The sequence below is a fragment of the Pleurodeles waltl genome, chromosome 2_2 (genome assembly GCF_031143425.1).
Source record: "Pleurodeles waltl isolate 20211129_DDA chromosome 2_2, aPleWal1.hap1.20221129, whole genome shotgun sequence".
Lineage (NCBI taxonomy): Eukaryota > Metazoa > Chordata > Amphibia > Caudata > Salamandridae > Pleurodeles > Pleurodeles waltl.
In genome coordinates, this window is record NC_090439.1 from 1187655593 (window position 1) to 1187669741 (window position 14149).

Genomic DNA, 14149 nt, shown 5'->3' on the forward strand with positions numbered 1-14149 from the left:
TCCCTCAAAATTGGTAAAGCACTTAGATCCAATGAGGTTCTTGCCTGATTTCATATGTCTTTCCAATTATATCCGAAAGATCACCTGGACAGGCTGTTTGACCACAATACATTATTTACATATAGTGGTAGGGGCAATCCAAGGACTCCATACGTGCCACTGTCATCATTAGGCACCATACTCCTTTCTTAGGAAAACTTAAAGTACTAACATACAGCTCAGCACAGCAAAAGATGCAATATCAGGCACAATGCATTCGATGACGAGCAGTGTTCAAGCTTGTATATAGTAATGTTATGTCATTCAAATTTGCTCTCTCCATCTTCAATCAGAAGTTATGTGTGGTAGAGACCATGATGGTCCACAAGTGTAAATTAACAACCACTCCTTTACTTAGAAATTTATCTTCAAAATACACATTTGCTTGTAGCCTACAATGATTAGCAGATATGAAAGCAGACATGTTTTGTCAAGAAGGGACATCTAGAATGCAAATAATTCTATCAGTGGGTTAAAACAGTTTTTTTCATGCAACTAGCATTTAGATGTTTGGTTATTTGGGAACATGGTTTGCAGCACTTGTCCATACAGCTTGTGCACATTGCCTAGTAATTATATACAGGTGCAACCAATAAAAGAACACAGCCAACATAAGATGTTCCTTCTTCTGGTGAGCACACAAAGCAGTACTATCAATCACACTCATGACACATAGGGCCTGATTATGAGTTCTGCAGATGGTTTATACCGCCCGCAAACCTCCGATGGGGAGGTAGACACCACACTGACCTAGTTTCTGTCCACTGGCCTAGTGGGAAACAGCCTACAGCATTGTCTCTAGCACATAATCAAGACAGCGAAGTGCTGTAGGATGGAGGGTGTACCAGCACCCTCGTAGTGTTCACGGTCTGCAAAACAAAGCAGAAAGTGAACATTGCGAGGTGCTGGTCAGGGAGGGCCCTGCACTGCTCATGTCAAGTGCATGGGCAGTTCAGGGGCCCACCTATGGCCCCCTGCACCCATTCTCCACCAGCCTTTTCATGTTGGTGCTACTGCCATGAAATGGCTGACGGAGAACAAGGTTGTAATCTCCAGGGCACCGCTGCTTGCAGCACTGCCCTGGTGGATTATTACTGCCACCTACAGCCAGACCACCAGGATCCTGGAGGAGCTGGTGGTCCCACTGCGGCACGAACGCCAGGATTGAAGTATGGCACACTGACCACGCCATTGGTGGCAGTCCGACCGTCATCTGCAAGTCTGGTAATCTAGTGACCGCCAGACTCGTAATGAGGGGCATAGTCTGGGATGCTTGGTCACACAATAATAAGACCCCAATGCTCTGGTCAAAAAAGGAAATTTCTGAGGACTGGGCTGACCAATCATGAAAGCATAGTGGTTCAGTCAATAAAGGATATTGCATTCAGTTCTGTTTTTATTTATTTTCTTTATTGAATGTATACTTCAAATGTCCTTAATGAGTCATCTGGGTACTGGCCAAACACAAACTGGCACTGCACAGGGATTCAAATGGAAAAATAGTATTTATAGGACATTTTCCAACCACGGTTGTTCCATGATGCACATCCCCTCAGATGTAAACTTTCAAGCAGGAACTGTTCATGGTACAAGAAGCCCCAACTAAAAGGACATGAGTGTTTATTACTAGTCATCAACCTGACCATATGGATGGAAGTCTAGCAGCCCATTCATACCAACAGCAAGTTCCCAGATTTCCTAGATCTTTGCTGATCAAGTGATTGATTCATGGATTCTGCAATACAGGACTTTAAAAAACTCAGCCCATTATGCAGCTATGTGCAGTGACTTTTTGCAAGACACACCACAACACAGTGATAATACATTCGATTTTCATAAGAACATATGTTTATAATCGGGCACTATAGGTGTGATTGACTGTAGTTGTATCACACACCTCAGCCCATAACAAGAGAACAAAACATTAAAAATTTCAAGCCTGTTGTTGTCAGTTAAAACTACATCCCTCGTCTTCTGTGTTGGCACCATATTTGCTGCTTTCACTGTAAACCCCAAAGACACTCACACTGGACCTAAACTCTTTAGCTATGTTCCCCATTGTAACAATGTCCACTAAGTGAATATCTTGGGGAGCTGCTGTTTATTATTTTCCATTTTGAGTTCATTCCCCTGTTTCACACTGCAACTTTTAATAATACGTAGTCTGCTCCCGAGCTTGTGCACACATTATTACATTTGTGGTGCATGTATCAAATGTCTTATTACACTTACCATGAGAGTGCCTCCTTTCTGGTTCACACTGTGGTATTATCCTATTTATGTGACAGTGCAGCTGAAAGTTGACATAATAATTTGCAAATTACCTTTGTTGAATAGTGCCCTGCAGTTTTTGTGTTAGGCAAATTTCTGTTAGTACCCAAGTGGCAACCTCCGGCACTGGGTAATGTGGCAATGCAGATGGATACTGTGGAGGTTATTGATCTTTAATTCTACTTCATCCGTCGGTTGGCTCTGTGACTGGTGTCATCCATCTTTTGGGTGTTATACTTAGGCAAGTGTTTATTTAGTAATGTGTCTGCCAGTTGGAGGTCAGCTGCAGCATGATTTTTGCCAGCAATTTGGAACTTCAGTCTGCCCAGGTACCACATGGCATATGTTGTTTCCAGGGACTGTAGTTTCTTGTTGACAGGGATGAACTTGTGACAGGCATCCAAAACTGCTTGAGTGAAGCCGCAGTAGAAAGCCAGGTGGGATCCTTTATAGTTAATATTGCCTTTGTCTCATGTCATGTTGAGGATAGGATCTCAGTCTCTGTAGTTTAACAAATTAGCTAGTAAATTAGATATTACTGGCCTGGGAGGCACCCAGGCACGGGGTAGAGGGCAAATGTCCCATGTCCTCATTGGTATTGATTCACCATTAAAAATCTAACACAGTATAGTCCACACATACCTCTTTGGTTTGCTCTTAACCGTGTTTTATGGAAGCCCCAGAATTCTAATGTTATCCCTCTTTAATATTGCCTGAATGTCCTTGTTTTTAGTTTTGATTTTATTAAGGACACTTTTTTACAGGCTTTTTGAAAGTGCCAATGTGCTCAGTGGTCCTACATGTTTAGTTCATGAACTTTTAAAAAATGTTCATTAAAAAGTAATACAACATAAGGAGGACCAAATTGATATGAAAACTAAGTTCGTCAACAGTGATTCAACTCATACTGAATTTGTCGGCAGGACTCTAACGCTTTAATTAGCCAGAAAACAAGATGTCATGAGAACAGAGAGCAAAATCCCATGATTTGTTTCTAGCTAGGTTCCCACTGTGTGCACAATAGCTACATGACTTCTCTGTATTGATATTATGGATTAGATTGGACAGCACCATCAATTCAGGACTGGTATCTTTGTAAAATAATAGTTCAGACATGTTCCAGCACCAAACTACCAAGCCTAAAATCTAATCAAACTATCAGAGCTGTAGAGGGCCCTTGGATCTGTAGTTGTACTTTTCTTGAGCCAAAAAAGTCCCTTTTATCAAGGCTGTTGCATTCTAAATGGCACCATGTGGCCACTTCTCAGACTAATCAGCAGTTCCTTGGAAACAAAAATCCTCATTGTAGAGCTAAAGAATCGTTGTGTTCAATCCCCTCAAATTCAGTGTATATGCCTCCTCCACCCCAGCTACTGCTCTAGTCTAGGGGTATTCATAATAAATCTCACTGGCTGCTACTAATCTGGTGATTCACATACACCATGCATGAACCATACAGGCTACACACATCACCACACACAACACGCATATGTTCAAAAGTGCTGATGTGTTTGGTGCTCCTACATAACATACACAGTTTGGCATACAATGGCAATAACCTTTTTTTAAAAGTCGAAGTGCAGAATTCAACAGTTCCTGGGTAGGTAAGTACAGGTTAGTTTTTGAGGTTAGTAAATCACTTACAAGTTCAGTCTCTGGGGCACAGGCAGCCCACTGTAGGGGGTTCAAGTCAACCCCAAACACCCAGCACCAGCAACACAGGGCTGGTCAGGTGCGGAGGTCAAAGAGGGGCATAACATAAGTGCCCATGGAGACAAGGGGTGCTCCGGTTCCAGTCTGCTAGCAGGTAAGTACCTGTGCCCTCGGGGAGCAGACCAGGGGTGTTTTGTAGAGCACTGGGGGGGTCCCAAGCACGCACACAAAATACACCCTCAGCAGCACAAGGGCAGCCAGGTGCAGTGGGCAAAAAGGCATCAGGTTTTGTATAGAAATCAATGGAGGGACCGAGGGGTCACTCTTACAATGATGGCAGGACACAGGGGGGCTTCTCGGGCCAGCCACCGACAGGGCAAGGGTGAGGGCCACCTGCTGGTCACTGCTGCACCGGTGGTTGGTTCTTCACGGGCCTGGGGGCTGCGGGTGCAGTGCTTCTTCCAGTCATCGGGTTTCTTTGTTACCGGGCAGTCGCTGTCAGGGGGGGTCTGTAGGAAAGTACCATCTTGCCTGGCATGTTACCCCCATTTTTACTTGGGTGTCAGTTTGTTTTTGCCTGTCTCACTGGGATCCTGTTAGCCAGGACCCCAGTGCTCATAGTTTGTGGCCTTTATGTGTTCCCTTTATGTTGCCTAACTGTGTCACTGAGGCTCTGCTAACCAGCACCTCAGTGCTTATGCTCTCTCTGTCTTTTGTCACTGCAGGCTAGTGACCATTTTTACCAATTCTGATTGGCACACTGGAACACCCTTATAATTCCCTAGTATGTGGTACCCAGGGTATTGGGGTTCCAGGAGATCCCTATGGGCTGCAGCATTTCTTTTGCCACCCATAGGGAGCTCAGACAATTCTTACACAGGACTGCCACTGCAGCCTGAGTGAAATAACGTCCACATTACTTCACAGCCATTTTACACTGCACTTAACTAACTTATAAGTCACCTATATGTCTAACCCTCACTTGGTGAAGGTTAGGTGCAAAATTACTAAGTGTGAGGGCACCCTGGCAGTAGCCAAGGTGCCCCCACATAGTTCAGGGCAATTTCCCTGGACTTTGTGAGTGTGGGGACACCATTACACATGTGCACTACATATCGGTCAATACCCATATGTAGCTTCACAATGGTAACTCCGAATATGGCCATGTAACATGTCTAAGATCATGGAATTGTCACCCCATGCCAAATCTGGTATTGGGGTGCCAATCCCATGCATCCCCAGGGCTCCAGCATGGACTCCGGGTACTGCCAAACAAGCTCTCTGGAGTTTTCACTGCAGCCACTGCTGCTGCCAACCCACAGACAAGCTTCTGCCCTCCTGGGCTCTGGGCAGCCCAGTCCCAGGAAGGCAGGACAAAGGATTTCCTCTGAGAGAGGGTGTTACACCCTCTCCCTTTGGAAATAGGTGTGAAGCGCTGGGGAGGACTAGCCTCCCCCAGCCTTTGGAAATGCTTTGAAGGGCAGAGATGGTGCCCTCCTGGCAAAAGCCAGTCTACACCGGTTCAGGGATCCCTCAGCCCCTGCTCTGGTGCGAAACTGGACAAAGGAAAGGAGAGTGACCACTCCCCTGTCCATCACCATCCCAGGGGTGGTGCTCAGAGCTCCTCCAGTGTGTCCCAGACCTCTGCCATCTTGAATGCAGAGGTGTGAGGGCACAGTGGAGGCCTCTGAGTGGCCAGTGCCAGCAGGTAAAGTCAGAGACCCCTCCTGACAGGTTACCTGGTTAGGTGGCCAATCCTCCTCTGAGGGCTATTTAGGGTCTCTCCTGTGGGTTTCTCTTTAGATAATGAATGCAAGAACTCACCAGAGTTCCTCTGCATCTCCCTCTTCAACTTCTGCCAAGGATCGACTGCTGACTGCAAAACCACAACAAAGTATCAAGACAACTACCAGCAACATTGTAGCGCCTAATCCTGATGGCTTTCTCAACTGTTTACTGGTTACTGGTATTGCATGCTCTGAGGGCTGTCTGCCTTCACCCCTGCACTGGAAACCAAGAAGAAATCTCCTGTGGGTCGACAGAATCTTCCCCTGCTAACACAGGCAACAAACTTCTACTTCACCGGTCCTCTGGGTCCCCTCTCATCTTGATGAGTGTGGTCCCTGGAACACAGGAGCTGGAACCAAGTAACCCCGATATTCCAGTGGTCCATCTGTCCAAATTTGGTGGAGGTCAGTCCTTGCCTCCCCACGCCAGACAGTAATCCTGTGTGCTGTGTGATCTGCAGCTGCTAGGGTTTCTGTGCACTTTTGCAAGGAATCCTTCATGCACAGCACAGCCCAGGGCCCCAGCACTCCGTCCTGCATTGCTCAACTTGCTGAGTTGACCACAGGCTTCGTTGGACCTTCCTTTGTAGTTTTGAGATGACAGCCATGCTCATATTTCTTGAACCCCTGTTCAAGTGCTTCTGCGGGTGCTGCCTGCTTCTGTGTGGGCTCTCTGTATTGCTGAGCGCCTCCTCTGCCTCCTCTTCCAAGGGGCGACCTCCTGGTCCTTCCTGGGCCCGGGCAGCACCCATTTTCTTCAACTGTAACCTTTGCAGCTAGCAAGGCTTGTTTGGGGTCTTTTTTCGTGGAAACAAATCTGCATCCTCCAGCATGCCATTGGACATCTTCTGGGCAAAGGAGAAGTTCCTGGCATCTTCCGTTGTTGCAGAATCTTCAGCTTCTTCCATCCAGAGGCAGCCATTTTGCACCTTCAAATGGGGTTTAGTGGGCTCCTGCCCCCCCAGAAAACACTTTCGTGACTCTTGGACTTGGTCCCCTTCCTTTACAGGTCCTCCGGTCCAGGAAACCATCTTCAATGCTTTACAGTCGGTTGTTGTCTTTGCAGAATCTCCCATCACAACTTTAGTGTGTTTCTGGGGAAGTAGTGTAAATTTACTACTACTTTTCAGGGTCTTGGGGTGGGGTATCTTGGACACCCTTACTGTTTACGTACACTCCCTGCGACCGTCTACACACTACACTAGGCCTGGGGTCCCTAAGTGCTTCGCATTCCACATTCTTAATATATGGTTTGTGTTGCCCCTAGGCCTATTGCATCCTATTGTATTCTACAGTGTTTGCACTACGTGTCTAACTGTTTACTTACCTGATTTTGGTTTGTGTGTATATGTTGTGTATTTTACATACCTACTGTGTTTCTGATGATATAGTGCTATATGATATAAGTGGTATAGTAGGAGCTTTGCATGTCTCCTAGTTCAGCCTAAGCTGCTCTACTATACCTACCTCTATCAGCCTAAGCTGATAGAACACTACGAATCTACTAATAAGGGATAACTGGACCTGGCACAAGGTGTAAGTACCATCAGGTACCCGCTATAAACCAGGCCGGCCTACCACAGGGTCCTCTGGATTCCCTCTGCAGGCGTCGTCGTCGGGGGTGAAGAGAGGTCGGCTCAGGGTGGACACATCGTTGGAGTCACCTGGGACACAGGCCAGGGGTGTCAGGTGCAGAGTGGTGGTGACTCACGCTTCTTGAGTGAGGTGATAGTCCCTTTAAAGATGGTTTCTTCTTCTTGCTTTAGACAGGGCCGCTGTCCATAGGAGTTTTTGGTCCTTTGGAGTTGTAGGGCAGTCCTCTGAGTTGGCAGAGTTCGCCGGGCCCGCAGGATGCATTGCTATTGCAGGTTCTTTGAATCAGGAGACAGGCTGGTAGGGCTAGGGCCAAAACAGTTATCCTATTCCTTCTTCTCTGTGAGGTTTTCAGGTCAGCAGTCCTTCTTCTTGTTGGGTTGTCAAGAATCTGATTTCCTGGGTTCAGGATTGCCAATAAATACTAAATGTAGGGGTGTGGTTAGGGCTAGAGGGCAGTAGCCAATAGATACTGTCACTGAGAGTGGCTACATACTCCTTGTGCCTCCTACCTTTGGGAAGGAGATTTATTGGGCTAAATCCTCCAAAGCAATATGGAGTATTTTATAAGGAGGGGGTCACATCAGCTCTGGTCACCTTAGGGGTGGACCTGGCTGAGGGGGTGACTCCTCCTTGTTTTTCTCATTATCTCCCCGGACTTGCTGCCAAAAGTGGGGGCTGTGTCCGGGATGCGGGCATCTCCACTAGCTGCAGTGCCCTGGGGCGTTGTAACACCAGGCTTGAGCCTTTGAGGCTCACCACCAGGTGTTATAGTTCCTGCAGGAGGGAGGTGTCAAGCGCCTCCACCCAGGACAGGCTTTGTTCCTGGTCATAGGGCATTATGTACGAACACATTTTCCCATAGACACAAAATGGGTAAAACCCTTTGCTACATCTGGCCCATAGAGTGCACAAAGGTACTCACCGCATGTGGGCAAAAACTGGACTGGAAGTGGGTGACCTCACACACAGGTACTTTGAACCCTGCACTCTGGGCTGGAAGGCCTGCCATAGGGGTGACTTATAAGTGACCTGGTGCAGTGAAAAATGGCAGTGAAAGGGTGCTTCCACCTTTTCACGTAGGCTGCAATGGCAGTCATGATGAACCCTTTGCTTGGACTCCCTATGGGTGGCAAAATATATGCTGCAGCCCATAGGGATCCTCTGGAACCACAATGCCCTGGGTACCTAGGTACCATATACTAGTGACTTATAAAGGGGCACCAGTGTGCCAATTGTGGGTGAAATACAATGATAACAGTTACCAACAACTAAATTTAGGGTAGAGAGCATAACTACTGGGGTCCTGGTTAGCAGGATCCCAGTAGAGTTAGTCAATTACACTGACAAACAGACCAAAAGTGGGGGTAACCAAGTTAGAAAGAGGCTACTTTTCTACAGCTACTTATGTGTGTGGCACAACCAGTGCTAGAGCGTCACTAGTAGCATTCAATTTACAAGCCCTAGTCACATATAGTGCACTTTACTAGGCATTTACAAGTAAATCAAATAGGCCAATTGGGAATAAACAAATGTTACCTTGTTTAAGGGAGATAGCATATGCACTTTAGCACCGGTTAGCAGTGGTAAAGTGCACAGAGTCCTAAAACCAGCAAAAACAGTGTCAAAAAAGTGGGGGGAGGCAGGCAAAAAGTTGGAGGATGATCACCTTAAGGCTATCAGGTTTAACACCCTCATTGTCCTCACTATCCACAAGTTCTATTCTTAGCTCTGGGTATCCCCATCCATCTCTAGGAAATAACATAAATAGCAGGGATAAAAGTGCAGTTTAAATCATTATGTGTGCTCAGTCTTTTCATTCTTTTACAAACTGGTGGAATCGAGTCTCATAGGTAATGCTGCATCTGTGGTGCCGCTAGAGAAACAAACTCACTTTGATCAGTGGTGGCATGCTGGTTGGAGTCTTTGAGTGTCACCTGCCTCAGGTGATGGGCCACGTTCAGCATTGTGCCAGCTTTGAGTCACCTGGTTCAAGGACGACAGTATTTGCTATACAGTGCAGCGCCACCTTGACCAATGGTATGTGTCATGGGCCTTTGAGTCTGACAATTGGCCTACACTAAGGCCTGCACACGCTCAACCCAAGTTAAGTGACCCCGAGCCAACATGAATTTTCTGCACCTTGCTCCTTCCTGAGCATTCTCTCCTTCTGCCCTGGCTCCAAGGGAACTGCAGGGACAATGCAGTGGTGATAAATCCTTTGTATGTAGGCAGAGCACAGGCATTTCAGTTGCAAGTTGGGCTGTGCCCAGCTCCGCCCCCTCCCATTCTGCCAACAGATGACAGGCACACCTGATCCATCTAATGTGTGACTGCCCGGTAGGACTACACCCGGTCATGTGACCAACCTACACCTAAACGGCAGGAGAATGCCAACTTTCTAAAAGTGTAATTTTCAAAATCATAATTTAAATTACGACTTTACCAATAAACAGTTGCTCAGATCATCTGGCAGAAGATCCAGACTTCAGGTGATGACCCTTCACCTATGAATGCTTGCACCTGAGCTCAGACAAGACATGGACACAACTGGACTTGTGCAGATAACATTCAGGTAATAGAAGGACACAACTGGACCTGTGCAGGTAACATGGAGGTTATAGCAGGTAATGGGAGGTAATGGGAGAACTTGGCTTACTGGATCCATGATTTAAAATGAGGATCAAGATTCAACTTGATCCATCCATGCAAATCAAAGGGAAAAGGAAGAGATGTTTGTAGATCTCCATTATGAACAGTATGAGCTGAGGTGTCTGCTGCTGAAGACGTCCTTGCAAGTAATACATAGATATATTATGTACATTAGGAATTAAAGCCAGTGCAGATCCTCAAAAGTGTGGGTGTGGTGAGGGGTATGACAGACACAGTGTTACGCATGGGGGCAAAAAACTGGTGAGCATGAAATTGTCCCATTAATGCATGAACACGTTTATTGAGAAGGTAGGCTAAATGCAGTACATGAGAGCAAGTGATACCACACATTTTTGGAGAATCCTGTGTTGACATACAGGCCAAGGGACACATGTGGGGAGGCAAAGATATTGAGATACATGTTGCTGTGTTGCTGGTGTTTCCGAAATGATGACACCATTTTGGTGGAAATTAGTTTGATAGAAACTATGGACATCCATGATGAAAACAGCGGCTAATTATTTTAGGCATTTATGATGATGATAACTGGAAAGTAAAGTTGCATGTTTTGAGGGTACAAATTATATTCTGGACAGTAATGGCACTTAGGGCTGCATATGCAAGATACGTACCATTCTGTAAAAAATGCAACCCTTGAAAAGTTCCACGCTTTACAGAGAGGGCTGGTGATCTCGAAGAACCCACTTAAATGAATTACTGCTTATTGAGTAGAAAGGATTATGGGCTAGATGTACACAATTTCTGGTTTGCGATTTGCTAATAGCAAATTTTTGGGGTTTGCTATTAGGAAATCACAAACAGTGATGTACAACAGTGTGTTTCTCACTGTTTGCAATTCCCAATGGACTCCCAATGGATTGTCAATGGACATACTTCATCATTATTCATGCAGTACGTCACCATTTGTGACTCATTGGGAATAGCTAAAACCACAGGTGTTGTCGCCTTCTGCAGACAGCAGATGAGCATAAATAAATAAAGCAACTTTTTTTTCTTAAAAAAATGCTTTCTCAACCATTCACAAAGAAAAAGGTATCCCTAGGGGATCCCTTTACATTTGTGAATGGGTTACCATCTACTTGAAGTATGTAGTAAAATGCGTCTGTTTTGCGAATGTTTGCAACCAAATATCTGATGCAAAACATTCACACGTACCACTGAGATTTGCTATTAGTAAGGATGCCCTGAACACGCCCCTTACTAATACCGAATTGCAAATCTATTTTGAGATTCAGTAATAGGTTACCGAATCACTATATAGCTTTGGTACAAAGAAAAAAGGCATTTGTCCAGTTGAAAGTGGCCCTATTCTGTGATTTTGGGCATTTGCAACCTGAAAACAATCAATGTACATCTGGTCCTTTGCCTGTTACCACAGATACCGATGTTTATGAAGAAGTGACCACTATTACTTATTTATCAAAGGAGATGTTGCACAGGAGAGTTACTGGTATTCTGATGTTACTTATGTTCTGTGTCATCTGTATTATCTCACCTCCTTCATTTTTTTAAGATCTGAAACTTAATGGAATCTTCAGAACAAGTAAACTGAGAATATTGTCTGAAGTTGCCAGGCATCTGCGTCACCACCACCCCAGTAAATTCTTGTCTTCTCCCCAATGATGGTAAGGATATTTAACATGTGTCAATTTTGGGAATAATGACAAAATGTCAATCAGCAAATAGTAGACTCAGTTTTTCAGATTTGGACTTTCACGGAGTTAAGCTCATGGCAAACATCATATCCTCTATTAATTTGACTCCAACTTAATTTTTTGTGCAGCCTGTACTCCATTCAACATCACTGTAATATCTTTCAAGGCATCCACATTGATTTAATGTTAATGAAGGTTGCATTAGTGGTCTTGAGGGTATGAACCAATAACTCTGGGTTCTTGTGTTTTGACTTCAACACAACAGTGACAGATATTCTGCATCATTTAACATCATAGGAGGTACTCATCTCTAAAGCCAAGAAACAGAAGCAAAGCAGTATTAGTCTCACTCTTAGAAGCTAGTTAAATAAGTGGGAGTCTCCAGAGAGTGGTCACTGATTGCTGTCAAGGTGGAAAGAGAGAAGGAAGCACTCAACATCAGGTCCCACTGGCTGATTATCAACATTTGGCTAAAATAGTTGCGCTGCTTCCCAGATGATAGGATACACATTTTCTGGATTGTTCAGAGAAAGATCTGTTCATAAGGAAATTTTTATATATATATCTATATACATTTATTACCAGGTTATACTTTTATTATGGAGTCATATAAATCTACAGTAGCCACACTTTGTTTTTCAAAATAAATCATGTGATGTTATTTCTAATACAGAGGTAACAATTGATTTCAGCTTCCTTCAAGGTTGCTCATAAAATCAACATTGGTAGCACATCAGGAGAAGTTCCTTCTCCAACCACAAACTATTATCTTTGGTTGGTTGCAGGGCCTGGGATGGATCACGTAATACATCAAGGAGAGGAAAACCTCTGCGGTACCCAGGTACCAAAGAAGGCTGAATAGTGAGGCCACTGGTCCATAAACAGCATGAACAGTATGTAGTACATTGCCTACTGTGTCTCAGAGAGTCGGACAGGATTTAATCTGCTCTATTCTTATGATTTTCCTCTTCACAAGCTAATACTCTGGATTTCAGGTACTTTTAAAGCTTTAGAAATGTTGCTACTGACAATCACTAAACTGCTATAGGGAAAATGCTCTCAAGGTTCCAGGGCAGGTGAACACTTCAAACGATAATTGTAAGCTTGTGATCCCGCCATGTTGAAAATTCCAAGTTTGCAGAAATCTCGGGTAGTGCATCCTTTGAAGCTATACTGTCTCCCAGCTTCACCTGTTGAAAAACACACACAATATCAGTCATTAACATTGCTGTTATATTAATGTTTTCTGCATTTAAGAAGGAAGTCTACCTACCATCCCAGTCCCCAAGGTTCCAGGTTGGCCACTGACCCACAATACTAATTGTTGGAGGCCACCTGGCCCAGGTAGCAGGGCCAGGGATTCCATGATGGATTGTGAGTGTTACAGAAGGTCCATACATGATCTCATGGAGGGAATCAAGAGCAATGCACAGGACAAGGACTTGTCAGCCTGACTTGTTAATAACAATTAGAGCTTTTCACTTTTAACAATAATCATCACATTAATTGATTGCGATTATCTAATAAATTATATTTTTCTGTTTTTGGATTCCCTTTTTTACCTTTTTCTTTTTCAATGAATTTTGAAAACTCTGCATAGTTAAATCAAATGATTACCAAGACCGAAGTGTGCTTTTATGACCTGTAACATATTCATGGCAGAAAATAGAACTATCTCTGATGGTAGGTTTAGACATTCCCACATAGTATTTAAAATAAAACTACACTTCAATTGTATGTCCATAAATATGAGTTCACAGATAACATTTCATCCTTGTGATTCGTCATATTGTTATCCTCTAGGATACCAGTGTTCCAAAGAAAGGATAAAAAATACCCATCTCTCTTTTTGTGGGGGATACAGCAGCATCAATCGAACTTGTGTTTCCTGTGGCTCCTGCAGGTAATTTGGAAGAAACAGAATGGGCTTTGTCTTCCTAGGAGAGTTTAAAGTCAGCCCTGCATTTTTGAGATGCCAGAATGTCAGATGTTTCACCAACAGTGAATTACAGAATAGTTTGTGGTGATTGTTGGACACAGTTGTGGACACTGTCATGATGAAGAACACCACTGTTGGTAAAGCTGGATTATCACCTTCCAGCTCACCTGCAACTCACTGCCTTCTATAGCAACTCATTATTTCTGAGAGCGTTGTTCTTGTGTGATACGTTCCTTTGGGATGGAGTGTAGGATTGCATGAGTCGTGGAAGAAAGGTAAGAATTGCAGAGAATGAGGGAATAATATTGTTTGGCATTTACTTACATATCGTATCATCTCTTCCCCCAACAGGCAGAACAGCTAAAAATAATGTGGAAAGCAAACCTCTGGATTTATACTCCTTAGGAGATGTTGTTTTTAGGTTGGGTATTAATTGGCATTTCAGAAATTTGGCAAAGTATGAAACATACATTTGCATCTTATATTCTGAATCACCTGATGAAGATTTGACCTCTGGCCCTTAATACAGCATGGATGTG

At 44.3% G+C, this 14149-nt stretch overlaps 2 protein-coding genes across 3 annotated transcripts in view; both read right to left on the reverse strand.

The window, feature by feature from the left end:
- Positions 1-9310, reverse strand: part of LOC138279233 (uncharacterized) — a 79189-nt gene extending 69879 nt beyond the window's left edge. The window contains exon 1 of the mRNA XM_069219391.1: positions 9238-9310. Within this exon, the coding sequence (XP_069075492.1) occupies positions 9238-9310 (73 nt within the window). The remainder of the gene's footprint in view (positions 1-9237) is intronic.
- Positions 9311-10276: 966 nt separating this feature from the next.
- The window catches only part of LOC138283059 (phospholipase A2 inhibitor and Ly6/PLAUR domain-containing protein-like), a 50400-nt gene continuing 46527 nt past the window's right edge, over positions 10277-14149 (reverse strand). For both annotated transcript variants that reach the window (XM_069221202.1, XM_069221200.1), the window contains one exon: positions 10277-12861. In XM_069221202.1, the coding sequence (XP_069077303.1) occupies positions 12731-12861 (131 nt within the window). In that variant the 3' untranslated portion in view covers positions 10277-12730. The remainder of the gene's footprint in view (positions 12862-14149) is intronic.